This window comes from Indicator indicator, chromosome 15 (genome assembly GCF_027791375.1).
Source record: "Indicator indicator isolate 239-I01 chromosome 15, UM_Iind_1.1, whole genome shotgun sequence".
Lineage (NCBI taxonomy): Eukaryota > Metazoa > Chordata > Aves > Piciformes > Indicatoridae > Indicator > Indicator indicator.
In genome coordinates this window covers 13,234,025-13,252,865 of record NC_072024.1, presented here as the reverse complement: position 1 = coordinate 13,252,865, position 18,841 = coordinate 13,234,025, and the positions used below count along the sequence as shown (strand labels likewise).

At 41.7% G+C, this 18,841-nt stretch overlaps 1 protein-coding gene across 1 annotated transcript in view; it reads right to left on the bottom strand.

The window, feature by feature from the left end:
• Positions 1–2,848: 2,848 nt before the first annotated feature.
• Positions 2,849–18,841, bottom strand: part of KBTBD12 (kelch repeat and BTB domain containing 12) — a 31,084-nt gene continuing 15,091 nt past the window's right edge. Inside the window, exons 4-5 of the mRNA XM_054387546.1 lie at positions 15,395–15,592; positions 2,849–3,018 (exon numbers count right to left, since the gene is read on the bottom strand). Of these exons, the coding sequence (XP_054243521.1) occupies positions 2,849–3,018; positions 15,395–15,592 (368 nt within the window). The remainder of the gene's footprint in view (positions 3,019–15,394; positions 15,593–18,841) is intronic.

Sequence of the window (18,841 nt, the reverse complement as noted above, 5' to 3'; positions counted from 1 at the left end):
AAGGAAACACCTAACTGATGCTCAAGAGATGGCTTCCAGATGCCTTGAGAGCTCTATAAAGAAATGAGAACAGAAATATCTTTACTTTTTAGTAAAAAAGAAAGTTAAACACAGAGTTTACAGTATTGGATGGTTAATTGGAAGAACTTTCTACTGATTTTGTTTAAAAACATAGTAAAAAAAGTTTGCTTCCTTGATCTTACACCTACAGCTGCATTTAGTGACCAGAGTGGTTAAGACTCTAGGAACTGGTTGGTGATTTTTACCACTGAAGTTCATGCTTGTCACAACTCTTTTCTAGATAAGTGATGAACTACATATGAACATGGGAAATAAAAGAGTGACTGGATGATACAGAAACAATACAAACACAAGAGTGTGTGTTTAGGCTGTGGCACTCATTCTGCTTGGGAAGCATAAAGGGAGACAGGAGACAAGCTGTAAAAGGCTCAGAGATTCACTTTTTTCCTATGTGTTTTCTTCAGCTTCTCCCTCTCCAACTCCCTTATTGTCTGAGCAGTCCTCAGTGTCCTACTGTACTTATCAGGTGAACTTCTGTGACCTTCCTGCAAATTGTTTATGTGACAGCTTAATATTCCCACTGGATATTTTAGAGAATAGTTCATGAATCAGAAAAGTCAGAACTGGGAAAGGGCTTTAGGGTCATCCACTCCACCCCTCTCTGCCATTAATGTTGCAGGCAAAAAACCCCAAAACAAACCAGCTGGCAATTTTGCAGACTAAAATGCAACTGAAAAAAAAATGGAGATGCTCTGAAGTGCAAATCCTGGAAGTAGCTACAGATGAACTCTCTGATATATTCCCTCATTTCTTTACCAGTTATTTCCTTCCTTTTGCAGCCATCAAAAGCAACTTACTGCTGACAATTATGATTCCTGTACTATATCACAGTTTACTCTTAGTGTTTGCCCCTGCCATTTGCTGTGCAGTGCAGCTCACTATCATTTGCAGTTTTGGCCACTGAGCACAACAGAGATTTCCAATTCTCTTATCCATTCTGCCTAGGCAGTGACAGATACACTATAAGGCAGGTACCACAGAAGTGATGAATGGTTATCACAGAATCACAGAGCATCAGGGGCTGGAAGGGACCTCAAAAGATCATCCAGTCCAACCCCCCTGCCAGAGGAGGATCACCTGTATCAGGTCACACAGGAACGCATCCAGGCAGGTCTTGAATATCTCCAGAGAGGGAGACCCCACAACCCACCTGGGCAGCCTGTTCCAGTGTTCTGTCACCCTCACAGTGAAAAGTTTTTTCCTCATGTTTCCATGGAACTTCCTATGTCTCAACTTCCACCCATTGCCCCTTGTTCTGTCAGTGGGCATCACCAAGAAGAGCCTGAATCCATCCTCTTGGCACTCAATCTTTACATATTTATAAACACGAATGAGATCACCCCTTAGTCTCCTTCTCTCCAAGCTAAAGAGCCCCAGCTCTCTCAATCTCTCCTCATAAGGGAGATGTTTCACTCCCTTAATCATTTTTTGTGGCTCTGCGCTGGACTCTCTCAAGCAGTTCCCTGTCCCTCTTGAACTGAGGGGCCCAGAACTGGACACAGTATTCTAGATGCAGCCTCACCAGGGCAGTGTAGAAGGGGAGGAGAACCTCTCTCCATCTACTAATCACACCCCTTCTAAAACACCTCAGAATGGCATTGGCCTTCTTGGCCACAAGAGCACGTTGCTGGCTCATGGTAATTCAAACATCATAGCAGTACTGGTAACAACTTTCCCTGTAAACTACCGTCTTCTGTAAAGACTAACACTGCCCTAAGAAACACTGTTTGAATTATTCCTCTTCCCTGTGGTCATAGCCAATTCTGTTGGTAGAGAATTCATCTTGTGCTACTTCATTCAAGCTACTTCTACAAAACCAGCTACTGTTATATAACCATTTATTGCTGAGCACATCTATTCTTTCCCTGTAGCTCCAGAGCTGATATGCAGATAATTCTCATTTATTACTTTTGAGTTTACATTCCCTTCTCCATCTCTTAAAGGAAGAGAGTTTTCTAACTGAGCTTTAAGATTCTATAACAGCAGACCTTGTAACAGGTAGGATCTACATGAAAATTTAGGACTCTTGTCTTTGGTACAGACTGCCTACTAACCCTGCTGGAAGACTTGCTTGTGACTTGTTGCCAAAAGACTAGTTTTCTACTAGCATAGGCTCAGCTCTGTTGGCAAAGACAGGCTCTCTTGACTGTCCTGTCTGTGGGTTAGATCCTGTTTGTAGTAGTTGGTGTACTTGTCTAATCAACCTTGGCTAATTTTTTGTTGTTGTTTAAAACAAAGCCTTCTCTGGTTTCCATCTGCTCCTGCATCAGTCCAGTACAGTCTGGCCCTTTGGCAGAGCTGGACTGGTTTTCATCATCTGACTTAATATTATTTCTTAGCCTCTTTGGTGGCTTAGTAGAACCAGGTGGGATGAATAGCAAAGAAGGGATTTCCCTGGCTAGAGCTTTCCTTCATGTGTCATGCTCTGCTGTGAAATGAGCCCTGTGCTGTCACTGTGTCTGTGAGGCACCGGGGCCCAGAAGCTCAGGCTGCACCCAGCACTGGAGCTTGCACAGCCAGGTGGAAGATGAAGAGCCATACACAAAGGCTGGGAAATGTCAGCTTTCCATAAAGGAAGTCCAGAATACCAGTACTAGCCAATTAAGCATCATCTGAGAAGCTCAGCTCAAAGGCAGTCCTGTCTTTAATTATGTGTTGCCAGCTCCTCTTTGAAGGACTCGGCTGTCATCTAGAGCCAGTGCAGCCTTTGTCTTTCCAAACTCTTCAGTTTCTGCAGAACCTGGAAGCACTGAAAGTCACTGAACTTCTACTGGTCCACTAAATCCGGGGGAGGAGGGATGAGATCCCGTGGGTTCAGCCTAGCAACCAGGCAAACATCATAGCTGTCATGCATGAGGACGTTGACGGCCACCACGTTCCACTGGTTCTCCCACGTATCCAGCTCGAGGATCTCTTTGGTGATAACTTCATGACGTGCTGAAAAACAGCAGCAACAACAGCAGACATCAGCAGTCAAGTCAAACAGGATCAAAGAGGTTTGTGTAGCTATTATTATGATCCTTCTGTAAGGTGGCAATGAAAAGATAATTTCTGTGGTACTAACAGCTACACTATTCAAAGAGCACCCAAGTTGTTGACATATAGCAAATGAAATAGTGCAGATGGAGATCTGCACATTGTACTCAGTCCTCACACTCTGGACTCCAGGTGCAGCTTCAGGGACAAAAACATGAAGTACTCCACCTTGGTAGAAGTATGCAGGTGGCATTTCATCATGCAATCAAATGTCCAAGGCTTATCTTTTAGAATCAGGCCTATTGTTAACAAGTCTGCCTACACTCAGGATGTTGGCTTTTTCCTTGCCCTGACTGAAATACAGCTCTCAGGCTCCTGGAAGCACTCCAATACCATGGCTTTTCTTGGGCACAAAGTCTGGACATCCTGTGATTTAGGGTGAAAATAAAGACAGAAAGAAAGCTCCAGGGCTTTAAATGTACTTTAGATGTTCTGAACCGCTGAGAAATTTGTCATGAGCAGTCAGGTTAGAAGAGTGCCTTTAAATCACAGCCAGTCTCAAGACAAGAAGCTTTTTACTGAGACTACCAACAATAATGAAAGAATCACCACGCAGCAGAGAACCACAGTTGTCATCCAACAGTGCTATATTAAACTGCTTAACACAAAACCTTTCCTTGCTAGCAGAAGTCCTGAACTCTCCAGCAATTGTTTCACAAAGCCAAGGTCTCTCCTAAGACTGCAAAAGTTCTTTCACTTCTGCTCACTTTTTCTTTTCATCTTAAAGTTATTTTCTCATACCACATAACCTTAGTCTAAAATTCTTACTTTGAGCTCAGGACATGCAAGTGCTTAGCTGTAAGCTTGCTTCTAATGTATTAGAAGACAGATCCTGGAGATTTACAAGCACAGACACTTCACAAGTGTCATCATCAGAACCATCACAGCAAGAAACATCAAATACTCAACACTGTCTTAATGAGTCTTAAAAGGCTGCTTACAGGCTAAAACTTTACAGGGTCCAGACAGCTTTCCTTTCTAGAAAGCTTCATTTAAAACAAACCCAAGAAATACAAACAACAACAACAACCACCAACACCATCTTCAGCTCTTTCAACTGCATCTCATTGTTTGGACACGACTGTTCTGTGGAACCAGCAGCAAAGGACTGAAGAAGAAAAGAGTGAAATACAGAAGGACATCCAGAGGCCCATGTTGTTTAGGTTGGAAGCACAGACCACATATTCCTCCAGAGGACATCAGCCCTGGATGTTTAGTGTTGTAATTTAGGCTCCATGCAAAACTGGTGGTGGTGTTATGATGTAAAGTCATCAGATTTTGAATACCCATAGGGCTCCTCTGCAAGTAGCTTCAGGACACAGGGAGGACAGAGGAAAACAAGAATTATTCTCCTCTCAGGACTGGTTTTCTTGCTGAGCTGATGCAGGACAGTTCTGTTTGCTGTGGGTACTGCACATGCATGGGGTTGTGGGCGTCTCATTTATGGATATTTCTGTACATTTTGGCCATGTTTACCTAAGGAAACCACTTGGCACCCTGCTCCCTCTCTCACCTAATAAAGGAGTGCAGCACAGTGTTTCTGAGCCTGTACTCATTTTCCTCTCAGTTGTGTCACAATTAATTGTGGTGTCATTTTTGTTGGCCAAAACCAGACTTTTGGGATTTTCATGGATCTCTAGAAGCTTGCTTGCATAAAATTTGGGGAAGGTTTCAGAATTTAGCCTCAGCTGGACAGTCCTTGTTCCATTCCTATCTGCTGTTTTCAGAAAGTGAAACAAGCCATGATGGTTTGATTATTGAACCTGGATATTAAAGGGGAATAATAACACTACATAGGAAAACTGCACCCATCCAAGAGAGAAGAGAGAGAACTGCTAGAAAACCCAGTTACATGTGAAGAGAGAAGGCATGACTGACAAACTGCAAACAAATAGCATGTGCCAGTACCAGCATAAAGCTAATTCCTGTATGACCCTGCAAGAGTGAACATTTTTTTTCCTAAGAGGCAAATCTGGAGACACAAACAGCCCTAAGCTGTGACATGAGTGGCTCCAGTCCCTGTATTTATTATTAGATCATCTCTTTTATGCAATAAATTTTTAAGCCTGGATTTTCTTTGGCATGAATGCTGACAAAAATCAGAGAATCTGAGGAAGAAAAAAAAAAAAACAAAACCAAGCCAACAAACACTAGAACTGCAACATTCTGGGGGTTATTGGAACACTTCAGAATAAAAAAAAAATATCATAATTAAAACATCAAAGACAGACTCAGCAACCCTTCCTTAGAAACCTTGCTGTGTTTTTTCCTGACCTTGGTGACTTACAACCTTTAGTGTCCCTGGTTCCCTTTTCTGTAGGATGTTGTAACTGGTTTTGTTCCACTCTACAAATTCTACTTTCCAGCACATGGAGTATTAGTTAACTCTTAACCCCTGGGAGACAAAAAGGGTATGATGTTGGAATAAAGGAAGCAATCATTTCTCTAGTCTTATCTTGTTTAATATGAAAGGAAGCAGCACCCTTTGGATGAGAAAGTTCACGTGAGCACTGCTCAGAATACAGTTGAACTTCAGGAAAAAAAATTACCTTCCCCCTTTCTTTTTAAAACAGAAATGAGTTAAAACAGCTCAATTGTTAAGCCTTTTCTTTTTTATTATTTTTTTCCTTATTTAGGACAATAGAACAGGTAATGTTTTTTCAAAGAGCCTTTAATTCCAGGTTGTAATATTGGATTTTGGCCTTAATCCCAATAAACAGTTTTAAGCATGAAGGTGCAAATAATTCCAATTTCTGCCTCATTGTCTCACCTTATTTATTTGATTTTTTTTTAAGGCAATATCTTTGCAGCCAATTTTATGTACAGGAGAATAAAGTAATATCTACAAAAAAAAAAAAAAAAATGGGCTGCATTACACAGATTACCCCACAGAACTCCTTGTCATGCATAGCATCATTCTGCATCACCTACCAGACAACCACATTACCTAATGAAAAGATTTCACTCCTTTCCAAATGCTTACCTTTTTTTTTAATCTACCAAATGAGGGAGTATTTTCCTGCACATTCTTGTTTAATTGTGAGAGGTTTTAAGAAACTGTCTTTACACTGTGTTTCTCTGCATAGGAGTTAAACCACTTCATATTAAAATTATTCAGGTAGTACAAACCTAACTCTTAATGCTGATTCTTCCCAAGCAGTAAAACAGTGTTTATAGAGGTGTGGTTTATTTTTACTCAGGGAAGGAAAGGTCTAAACTAGCACAGAGAACATTAATTCCAGCATAAATTTATCCCCATGAGGAATTGTGGCATGTTAAAAGAAAGTCAGAGCTCTTCTGGTACACATAAGCCCTTTTGATGTAAAAGTGCAGACTGGAGGCTAACACTGAACCTACAAACCCTTTTTTTTTTCCAAGTGAAAGAACTTGAGTTATACCTGAAAATATTTAATTACAAATGCTAAATTCATATTTCATATATGCAAATACAGCAGCCTGAAAGCAAAATTCATCTAATCTTTCAATCCTCTTTTATATTCTGGTCCATAACCGAAACACATTCTCAGAATGTTTCATGTGAAATTTTCCTTTAAATGCTCAGAAAACCCAACAAAAATACTATTTTTCAGTAAATAATTGCTTGCCCTCCACATACACCATCAAGTTTGCTCTTTAAAAACGTTTATTTTCCAATATGATTCACGCCACAAACAGGGCCAGGTTTCCTTTTATTCTGTAAGTTTTCTCATGTCAGTTGAATTAGGATTGACCATAAATCAGAATGAATCATTCCTGGAAAGACCCCCAGTATGGCTGCAGGCAACATAAATATTTGATCTGCTCTTTCTCTCTTTTTTTTTTTAAACTGCATTCCATTTGTGATTTGGTTGGGAGCAGCAACAACTTTCCATGTGAATATAGCACATATTCTTCCCACTTTTAGTCTTTTTTGACCTTGCTTTCTCTCCTATTTGGAACTGAACATTCAGATGCAATTATTAGACTTTTGAATTGGGAGGGTTAAAGGGAGGCAGATGCAGAAAAATTAAGCAATATGCTTAACAGGTAGAAAATCTATAGGTCATCCAGGACTAGTAACCATGCAGCTATTATGTTTGTAAGCCAACACAAATAAATTCACTCTACCATAGACTGTTGAGTTTTCATAGCATTGAACTAAAAGAAAATTTATGCTGAATTTTAGTTCACTGGAGTTAAGTCTGTGGTAAGTTTGCTGGAATGCAGCCAATATTTTGTTATTTTTTTTTTCCTAGAAGCCCATTGACATTGGCTGATATATTTGCCTCCATCTCATGGATGAGAAAACCGAGTTATGGAGAGAGTGAGAGCAGGTGCCAAGCCACGAGTCATGATGCCTGTGCCTCAGTGCAGGGCAGAGACATGCAGAGTGGTTTGGGCCAAGCTCACCCACCTACCAGCTGCAGCACAGCAAGACTGACACACTGGGATGTAGCCAGCAGGACCAAAGCAAGTTTCTTCAGAGCAGAGCCAAGTACTTCAGCACAGAACTGCATTATCTGGTGGGGAGAGTCTCGGTGTCACAGCTGTCCTTGCCCATGAGCTCTGTGTCCTGGGACATCCTCTCACCAGGCTACTTGCCTGAGCTCCTGATGATGTGGGTTCTTAGACTGTCACAGCACCTTTTCCTTTCCAGTTTGCAGTTTCCCAGAGTGCTCTCTTTCTTTTGACATAAATAAGTTTACTGATTTATCGGTCTACTCTTTCTGTGGAAAAAAGCACTTCGGCATCACAAGGTGATTGCCAGTTCCCCAACAGTCCCCAAAATGTTTACTCAGGTGTTCCTTTCACTGGCTTCCCCAGTTCTAGTCACATAAAAGCCACCCCAGAGCTGCCTTGAAGCAGTTCAGACTCCATTGCTGGTTTGTACCTGGGTTTGTCTGCCGTTATTTGTACCAGAGAATGTTTTTAAACATATGGGACTAGGCTCTGCTACTTATCTTCCTCACCACTAAGAGCTGCTTTGATAATTACATGATGTGGAGTTAGGCAACTTGGGAATTCATGTTTATGTTGCAAAGGGATAAAAGTGCATTTAGATCATTACCACCAGATGTCCTGGCTCCTCATTTGCAGTAGGAAAAGGAGTAAGTTCATCAAGCCTGTGGCCTTCAATCCCATTTGTGTATGCGAGCTGCCCCTAACTCTACCAGCCTTGCTAGTATAACACAGTAGACACCCCTTGTGGGGTCAAGAACATCCATCATCTGTGCCTGTGGGCAGAAGCAGGCAGAGAATACACAGGAGAGAGAACTTGGCTTGGCTGTTTAACATGCCTTGGCTGTTTAACAGCCTTCATGATGTTGTGTCAAGCCAGCATATCCCACTGGACACAGAGAAACCTGGGAGGCAGGTTGGGGCTTGAATTTACAACTGTGGCAGCTTACTGTTTTCAGAGCACCTGCGTGGAGTAAGGTAAGATATTCACTCTCATAGACAGGACCTCTCTCCTCTTCCTCTGCTGTGTAACTCTTCAGAACCATAGTTTCATGATCTGCCCATTCACTCACAAATCAATATATATTAAAAATTTAAAGGTATATATACAAAGAATGGCATGGTCTAGAGGAGGGAATTTCTAATTCAGTTCCTTCAACTGGTTTGGTTTGGTGTTTTTTTTTTTGTTTGTTTGTTTTTTCTTCTTTGTTTGTTTTTTTTTAACTGATGCAGCTCCTTCAGCTTTTAAAATCTTTCCAGATTTTGCCAGTTGATCAGGCAAAGCCCTTTTTCAGAAATAATCTTACAAGTGCTGGTCCTGCTCGTGATGCAAGTGACAGCAGGATCAGTGCTCTTAAAACCAATGCACCATTAATATGAGTAAAACCTGAAAGACAGGAATAAGCATTTACTAGTCTCAGACCATCCAGAGATACTGTTTCTAAATGCCTTACAATGGGTTAATACATTATTAATAGAGGGTATAAAGCATGTTTAGACTGTATGCATGATAGGCAGTTATGAACACAATAGAAGATGTCATACATGGCTACAAGCCATGTTTCTAAACAACCTATTGACCTTTTCAGCGACTAATTAAAATGCATTTAAATATCTATTAATCATTCATTAACCCTTTGCAAACTATAAATGAGCCTTAGTAAGAGGCAGGACTGCATTACTAGTCCCCTGCTGTCAGCTACTGGCTCGGATTTAGATCTGAAGTGGGCAGGTGCTGCTCCCAAGCAATTCCCCTGCCCTGTGCTGTCCTTATTTACGACAGCGAGTTTTCAGCTAATGAGCCAGGGGCTAAGCGGGCAGCCCTCCCCGGGAAGGCAGCAAGCAAGCTGAGGAGGTCTCTCCTGCAGCTCCAGCTAGTGCTAGGGAAGAATTAGGTGAAAGGTTGAGCAGCGTTTTTTTTGGGGTGGACTTGTCACACAGGCTGAAGAGACGTGGCAGTGCCCGAGGCATAGCACAGCGGGTGGCCAGCAGCGGATTTCTGTGCTGCGCAAAGCGCAGGGACCCTGAATCCCTTCCGTTGGTGGGAATATTTATTCAAATGGTAACGACTGTGGGCAGGAGAACTTTAATTATTCATTGCTGCCCAGTAAATTCTAACAGAGGGAAACAAACCGTGCTGCAGATAGGCAGCCCAGGGTTTGCCCCTTTGCTTTATTTAGCTGGGAACATGGGAAGGTGCTGAAGAAACAGGTTTTGTTCCTGTCCCTCAACCCCCAAACTTCACAAGTGCAGTATTTACTGTGCCAGACTCCTTAATATGTCTAAATTTAATTTGATTCCAGTAATGTTCCATAACCACTATAATAAAAAATAAGCACTAGAATGATTCTCCATCTAAATCACATAATGGAGGAGCCTAGGGGGAGCAGCCTTTATGGGAGATTAGTCAAAATAAATAACTATTAAGCTAGTCCACTGTCAGGAGAGGATGGTGTGGAGATACAAACTCATTAGCTCAGCTGGAACACAGTAATTACTACACAGTTCTGCACTGCTGCAAGCAGCACCTCTTTTATTCCAATGTAGGGATTGCAGTTTATGTAAATGAGGAAGAAGAGGCCAGAAAATGAGTCTAGGGTAAGTATATATCTTTTTTGATAGAATTAGATTTACACGGCTAGTATGAGTTAGGGCTCAGTGTTGCTATCACTTGGATCACAGTTGCAAACACTGAATTGATATTCATGCATGCCAACTTCACCACTTAAGTGAAAAATTCATTTCTCCTTAATATTAGAAAGTAAATAATAGAACTGGGTTGAACAGCTGTAGCCCCACACATGATGCTAAACTCATTCCAGAGTTTTTCAACATAGCAGGGAAGCAGTGCATTTATCTTCTCTGCTGTAAACCACCACTGGAGAGAGATGGTGAATCTGTGAGTTCAGAGAAAGGCAGTTCCACAGCAAGTGCCATTAGCTGATGAAATCATAAGACATTTTAAGTGATATGTGCTGCTAATAGCAGGTCTCTTAAACAGTTTATTATTTACATGGAGGTGGCTGTCCCTCTACTTTCCACATCAGCTGATGTCACATGGGTGTACAGTAAAGATGGCATTCTAATTAAAATCATAGAATCGTAGAATCTTTTATGTTGGAAAAGACCTCTAACATCCTCATGTCCAACCATTCACCCAGCACTGCCAAATCCACTATTAAACCACATCCCTAAGCACCACATTTACCCCTTTCCATGCCTCTAGGGATGACGATTCCACCACTTCCCTGGGCAGCCTGTTCCAATGCTTGAAAAGCCTTTTAGGTCAAGACATTTTTCCTAATATCCAATCTAAACATCCCCTGGCATAACTTGAGGCCATTTCCTCTTGTCCTATCACTTGATACCTGGGGGGAAAGACCGACCCCCACCTCTCTACAACCTCCTTTCAGGGAGTTGTAGAGAGTTACAAAGCCTCCCCTCAGTCTTTTTTCCTCTGGGCTAAACCAATTCCCTTAGCCACTCCTTGTAAGACTTGTGCTTTAGACCCTTCACCAGCTTTGTTGCCCTTCTCTGGACATGCTCCAGCAACTCAATGTTTTTCTTGTAGTGAGGGACTCAAAACTCAACACAGTATTCGAGGTACAGCCTCACCAGTGCCAGATACAGGGAGGCAATCACTTCCTTGCTCCTGCTGGCCACACTATTGCTGATACAGGCCAGGATGCATCAAATTGAAAAAAATCAACTCTGGACTTGAATTCATTAATTCAAATCTGTGAGACAGGGAGTTGGACCAAATGAAACCAGAGCTACAACCTCCAGCCCCCTGAACCAGGCCACAAGATCTGTATTTTTGCAGCTGCAATGCAAAGTCAATAACCATGTGCCTCTGCAAGCTGACAGTGACAGCAGATGCCACAGTCCCAGCAAACAGGCATGCTTGCTTTCATTATTTTCACCAGAAAAATATATACTACTCAGAAACAGTTAAAGAAAAAGGGGATGCCAGTCTAGCTGCCACTTTATAAGCCTTTAATGCTGCATACCTGAAGGGCTGCTCACCACCCCCGTGGGTGAGGCACACTAATGAGGTGCTTCTGCCGTGCACAGGCTCAGGTTAATAGCTCTCAGCCTGTGCAGGTGTCAGGTTTTAGTTCTACTTAATGGCAAAGGAAATAAAACTTGTCAAGAGGAACGTTGTACAGTCAGAGCACAAAGGCTGGCTTAAAATCCATAGTTAGTGCAGTAAAGGCAGCAGCATATTTCACCAGGTAATGGAAAGCCAATTGGCTGCCACACATTGAGTCCTTCGGAGTGGTCACACTGTGGCTGACGTTTTCGCTCCATGCAAAGCTTCAACTAGTGGACAAACCCAAACCACTGCAACCATTTCTGAGTGCCTTGTTGAATGCTCTAACGTTGCTGACAAATGAAGGCATTCACAACACTAAGCTGCTGGAGCTGAGTGCCAGAGACAAGCAGATTAATGGTTCCTACTTGCCATAATACTTTTAGGAGAAAATTAGCTAGTTTATATAAACTACTGGTTAAAAGATGAAGTTTGGCAAATCTTGCTAAGGAGGAAACAAATCCAGACTAAGCAGATGTTATTTTTTCAGGGTATTTATCATGATTGTAAGAACATGCATTTCTCCATTAGGGGTACAACACAGAGGTCTCAGAGAGGTTTGTACCATCTAAGCATAGACACCAAGCTCCTGATGTGTTTGCCTTAGATAAGTCAAATTAGAATCTCCCATATCCTGATCAAAACATAGACCATTAAGAGGCATCAAAACATCACAAGAAGTCCTCAGAGTTCTTAATTGCCTTCTGGTCTTTCAGAGCAGATGTAAAGCCCTAAGGACCTGTGGAAGTGGTTGTGCTTCTCCATATGCTGCAGGAGTATAGGCACTCCAGATTAAGTGTCTGAACTTCAGCTGAATGTATCTCTTTTCCTCCTTCATGGCCTTGACCAAGCTTCTAACTTAAGGATGTCTCAGCAGGGGAAGTCTTACAAACTCTGCTTACCAACACAGCTCAACACTGAGCAGCATTCATTGCAGAGTTCAGAGGAAGTTTTCTCTTGATCAAGCTTCAATGTATTTCGGGGTCTACTCATCCTTTACAGAGGCTGTGCTCTGTATTGCTGCTCTCAGTTAGCCAAGCTGACTTCCCTCTGGAGGCTCTAAGTAGCTGCAGTTTTGTTTTTTCTACTCCTGTTATGGCTGCCCCACTTGTCCTTCTTCAAGCAGACAAAGATTTGTGAGAGGCAACATATCTGGGATGGGAATCCTGCCTTCAAAAAAGTTCAAGTGTCACATGGGATTCAGAAGAGGTGGTAGCTGAGCATCAATCTTCATCCAAATTTAAGGGCCTTTGAGCAGCTGAAAGCTGCTTTGAGGCTTTGTGTTTATGTACAGCATCTCTCGTGTCTAATTATCCATTCAGGTCAATACTTGTACAGAAAGATGTACAGAGCATGGCACTTATGAGTAAAATTAAGATGCAACAATGTCTTTAGTAGGTCAGCTTTCATGCTGCTGGATCAAGTTTAAGCAAATGTGAAGGCAAGCTGAGGCTGGGGAGAGATCTATAGTGTAGAGGAAGTTGTTTGCAGTCCCTTATAGACATTGGCTAAGGCTTTCAGTTGCAGCAGTGATCTTGGCTTATTTTTCTGTGTTTTTGAGAAGCATTCATTCTTGAATGTTCACAGCAGCCCTTTAGTGTTCAGCAGGCAAAAAACTCAGAGACTACAGCTGTGCCTTCAGCTTGTTCCAAAAACCCCACTCGGCTGAAACTAAATTATAATGTTCTGTAAAATTGGAATATCCTCTCTTGGTTGCATCCCTCACAAAAACCAAAGTGACATGCCAAGAAACCTAAAAGACTAAAACCGAACAAGCACATTCTAAAATAACTCTATCTGCTACTAAAGCAGCAGCAGCAGCACATGCTGTTCTGTGAATATCTTGAAGCTGCTGAGCAGCTGTAATTGTGAAAATGCAGAGTTAAGCCACCCTTTCCAAATTCCCATATGACAGTAATAACCCTCTCTCACTCCACTCTTCACCCCCAAAGAGCTGAACAGGCACGAGCTTTTTCCAGCATGCAGAGAAGATGGGGCAAGGGAGAGAGGCCAGGCTGATACCCTCTTCAGGTTCAGCATATGGACTCCACCCTTCTTTTTCTTGATGATGGTAGTTAGAAGTTGTTATGAAAATTTTAGAAAGCCCTTTTCCTTTCATAACTTGTAAGCCTCATTAAGAAGCCTGTCTTTAAGGCACAGCTTCCTTCTCAAACATGTGGCTACATCTGAGGTACAGTTGACAGAATCTTAATTTGGCTCCCTTGTTAATAGGCAATCACAACAATCTCTAACAACACAATCACATATAATTTCTTCACTGGTGTACAAAATGCACACACAGGGGGTAGGAATTCAGGTTGCACAGGTAACTGCAAAACTGGCATTTTCTAACTTTGACTTGTTGTTTTCCAATCTAAATAGCACTTTTAGTGCAGGGGAGTTCTATACATAATTATCTAGACTGCAATAATACTGTCAGGAACCAGGACCCCATCGAGCTGGCATTATACAAACTCACAAAAGATGACCGTCTTCAAATCCACAGGGGCACTTTCAACCTCTCCCAGTGCTACCACTCTTTATACATGACTCAGTGACAGAATGTGGTGGTATTGTACAGGGTGTTTTTATGGCTCTGAAGCTAGCTTATTCAGAAAATCTCATACTAAAATGTTAGTCATCTTGAATGAAATTGCTTCATTTGCCAGTGCAAATCATCAGCCTTTTGAGATTTGTGCCCACTGACTTTAGGGTTTTTCATAACATTGCTGAGAAAAAGACAAATTTGATGGCACAACATTTGCTATGGAAACAGTGATGTGTCATAATCATAACTGCCGAGAGGTCACGGAGCTTCCATCAGAGATGACATGAGAATGTGCCTGTTAGAGAGCTGCCACACCATTGTTTTCAGGAAGCAGCTTCCTCAAACAGCAGCAAATGCAGGGAGGGGAAGGTGAGTTATGAACCAGATGATAAAAATCACATGATTTTTAAAGCTGCAAATGACAGCAGCTTTAGAGTTAGCAATGTGAAGGACATCACCCAGTGATACCATGTGGCCATTCCTGGGCAACAGTGAGCCTGGTGTGGCATTTATTGGTGGTGGAGAATGCATCTGTGAAAGAAGAGTTTAAAAGTGGATGTTTTGAGACTCTTGACATTTATGATGAAAAAAATTGGTTAGCAGTACTGGAGATTTAGACAGAGCTAAGCACAGCTGGAAGGAAGATGAACTAAAAGAAGAAAGGTAGTCATGGGGCTAGGATTATTTAATATCACCAGATATGGAATTGGAGTCCTTTTGTATCTTGGTTCCCTACCCAGAGTACTCATTAAGCATACAAGGTTTTTCAATGTTGATTATGAACAGCAGGTAAGTAAATATGCAGAGCCAGATTGTTTGGCTGAGGACAGATGGATAGTGCCCTAATTTTCAATAAATATGCCCAAGTTCTTTCTTGTCCATAACACACCAAGCTCCCAATCTCAGTAGTTCTGGGTGTAAATCCAGAACAATTCTGCTGAAATTGTAGATTTATACAGATTTATCACAGATCAGAAACATCCTGAATTTTTCATGTTTTGTTAAGGAAAAAAAGCAAAGGGCAAACAGAACACAATTCATATTGACATTAGGAGTCAGCAGTCCAAAGGGCAGAATCATCTCTGTGGTTACAGGGCATGACCGTGCCACCTGATGGGGTTGGGCCATGACCAGGTCACCCTGTATAAAGTGGAAATTATTTCAACTGTGTAGGAAAAAAATCAAACTCATTTTAGTACCTGCTCCACGAAATCCTCCACAGAGGTACAGCTTCCCATCCACGGAGCCTGCGCTGGTAGAGTTTGTTCGTAAGGAGAGGAGGGGAGAAGGCATAGCAGGTCCATCCCTCCAAAAGTCTCCATCAGGGTTATAGATTTCCACTGCATCAAGACATTTCCGTGTTTGTCCTCTGTCTTGACCAAGGCACCCAATTCCTCCTGCAAAAGATAGGTAGGTGAAATGTAGCAGTCCCAGGTTCTGCTGAAAAACACTCTGCTGGAAAACACTCTGGCTGCAGCATTTTTTTCTACATGTTCTCATCTCCTTCTCTCTATCTATCTTTTTTTTTTTTTTCTTTCTTCATTTTGCAGCTCCAGAATTCTATTAGAAAGTAAACTCAAAGCAGAACTTACTGGACATTCTCTACAGACATCAAAACAAGATCCTTTCTGAAGTCTTGTATCAAAGGAAGGGCAAGCAGCATGCCTTCAAAACCCAAAGGTATTTTCTCCTGTTTCCTGCCTATATAGTAGAAATTGTCATAATTACTTGTTCTGTGTGATGGACAAATTGCTTTATCATTAGGTTGCAATGGATCAAAAACTATTTTCCAATTACTGTTAGTGGATTTGACCCTCACACAAGTTAGCCAACAGACTTGTGGTTTTGCTGTTGAGTTGTCTTCAACAAAAGAAAAAGTTTACACCCATTTCCTAAGGGAAATCGGCTTTGAGAAACAAACTCATTCGACATGCAGGAGTGCAGCTGAGTTATTTGTGACAGGCCCTACTGCTGAGGGGTTAGTTAGGTTGCTTAGAGCAAGTAAGATTGAAACAGATCCATCCTGTTTGCTGGGACATACTGCCACAGGCTGCAGACACACCTGAGATCTCAGAGCATGCTGGAGAAATTACAGTGTAAACGTTGCCTTTCCAAATCCTTTCCAGTGATCAGATGAAGATTTTGCATTCACAGCCTTTGGTTCTTGAGAATTAATATGCTGACGTACCCTCACAGGTTTTCCATCTGTGCCAGTGGACACAATACCCTGTAATGAGCACTGATGGCGTGCTGAAGGGCTTCTTTTGTGCATGTGTGTGTGTATGTGACCACTTTTAAATATCAAATGACTGCAATATGCAAGCAATTTCCACATGAAGGCTGGCTTTCCAGATACACGTGTAGGACTGCTCAGTTGTGCAAATCCAAAATGCATTGTAGGCGTGTAATTATGCCTATGCAAAGGGAAAGGACTGCAAGTACAACCTCTGCAAAGCTGATACAGCTGCTTTTAAAACACATAGCCCCTGGTGCTGTTCAGCTGGTTTGTCAGAGAAATGAGCCCCCAGCACTCAAAAGTTTTACTTGCACATGGTTTTCCATCTGCTTCTTAGTATGGTGGTGTAGTGTGGTGGGCTGAAATTCCCTTCCCACATCAAAACCACCAGACTAGCTCAGTTCAGAAGCAAACAGAACTGTATTTACAGGCAAAACTACAGTCTATAATGGAATGCAATTAATATATTTCAATATACAGCATTTACAAATGGGTACAATTAACAGAAACAGCACAAAACCCTCCTGGCCAAGCCAGGAAAGCTGCCCCTCTGCCTTCCCCAGACCCCCTTGGCAGAAGGCAGAAAGACAAGAAGCAGAGAGGTTGTTAAACTTAGCTTTACAAGGTCAGTATGCAAGTGTGTGTTATCTCTGAAAAGCAAAGCACAGAAGAGAAACACAGACTGCCCAGCAGAGAAACACCAGCCAGACTAACAGACAGATTAACTTTTTTTTGAGTACTGACTCTTAAACATTTCTCTCTCTCCAATGGAAATGTTTAGAATAATCATTATTTTGCTTTCTTACACCCAGTTGTGATTGATTTACATTCTTTTACTTTTCTGCTCAAACTCTGTGAAAAGAAATTAAAGGTATAGCCTTAAAACCATCACATATGGACAGTATTATTTTTTGAAATTTTTTATGCCTTCTCTAAAGGTATTTAAGAGACAACTACATGTCAGGGGGGACCACAGCGTTCCAAATTTGCTATCACTGCATTCCTGATTTTTATTTTCATCACTTAAAGATGAATTATCCCTGCATCAGAACAGCAAAACTAGAAGCAAATTCACCAGCAGGAAGTTTTCCTCCAGCTGAATTTAGCAGCGCTTTATTTGGTTCAATATTTGAATTCTAAAACCTGGACTGGGTTTGGTTTTCAGCTCCTTTCCCAGGCACAGCAGATCTTTACTTGCCCTAATACCTACCAACAAGGTCCTAGCAGTTAGCATTATATTTCACTCCATGTGAGCTTAAACAAGGCTACCATACAAATGCCTTCATTGCCAATTTAACAACCCCAGATAAGCAGCATTTGCTCTGATGAGCTCTTCCTCTGAAGCTTCATTCACCTAAGAGAGCTGAGGGAGGGAGTAACGGTGGTCAGAGAATTTTGCTAATCATTTCCATGTCAAAAAGGGAATTGTATGCATCACCACACTGAGCCTTTCTTGTGAGTCTCACTGAGCTATTCCTTAGGGTTCTATCTAAACAAAAGCAAATCTCAGACTTCAAACATTTACTTACTGTATTGTTCTTTATGCCAGGAGCATTGCCCTCTCCTGTGCAGTATTATCCACCACTCCTTACTGGCTTATAAGAAAGGTGCCACTCCAGGGACAGAACACTATTCCTCTAAATTTATTTTAAAAAAAATTTAAGAGCTAATCAGGCTTTTTTTTTTTTTTTTTCCCAGCTGATAAGCCTATTTAACTGATGACTTTTCCCATAGTCTTTTGGATTCTTTAGCATCTGTTGCAGAATCCCAGCGACAATTTGCTGCCTGGGTATGTACAGTCTACAGAATGCAGTGTAATGTAGAAAGAGAGATTCAAGGCAGTTTTCACTGAGAACTAATAATATTAAAGCTCCTCCCAGATGAATCTGATCTGTTCAAAAGACAGCTTCATGGTGCCAAAGACAGGCTGGTGCTGGTTATCAAGCTAGCTTTGTTTCAAATTAGCCCAGGTGTTACTGCACACCACTGAAGAATTTGTAGTCACCCATAAGCCTTCACATGGGGAATGAAAGAGTGTCTTGTTCAGAAGAATGAATGGTACCAGTTAGGGAATGCATGTGGCATGTCAGAGCCAAACAACAATAGCTTTGCTGGTTGCCTCAATATTTCAAGGGGGAGGGAGGCAATGGACAAAATGCCTCAGAATTCCTCCAGAAGTATAATTGCTGTTTATTTCTTAGGGCATTTTTAGTGTAATTTTCTAAGTTGAGTAACCGTGGGACATGGTAGTGTCAGAAAGAGCAGAAAGAATCAGGTACAGGATTGATACAGCAGTCAGTGACTTCATGCAAAAAAAATCACAGCCATTACCAGTAAGTGAAGACATTCAGCTGCCAATCCAGGGAATCCACCCACAAACAGTTTTCCTATGTGGCTATTAGAAAAGTAT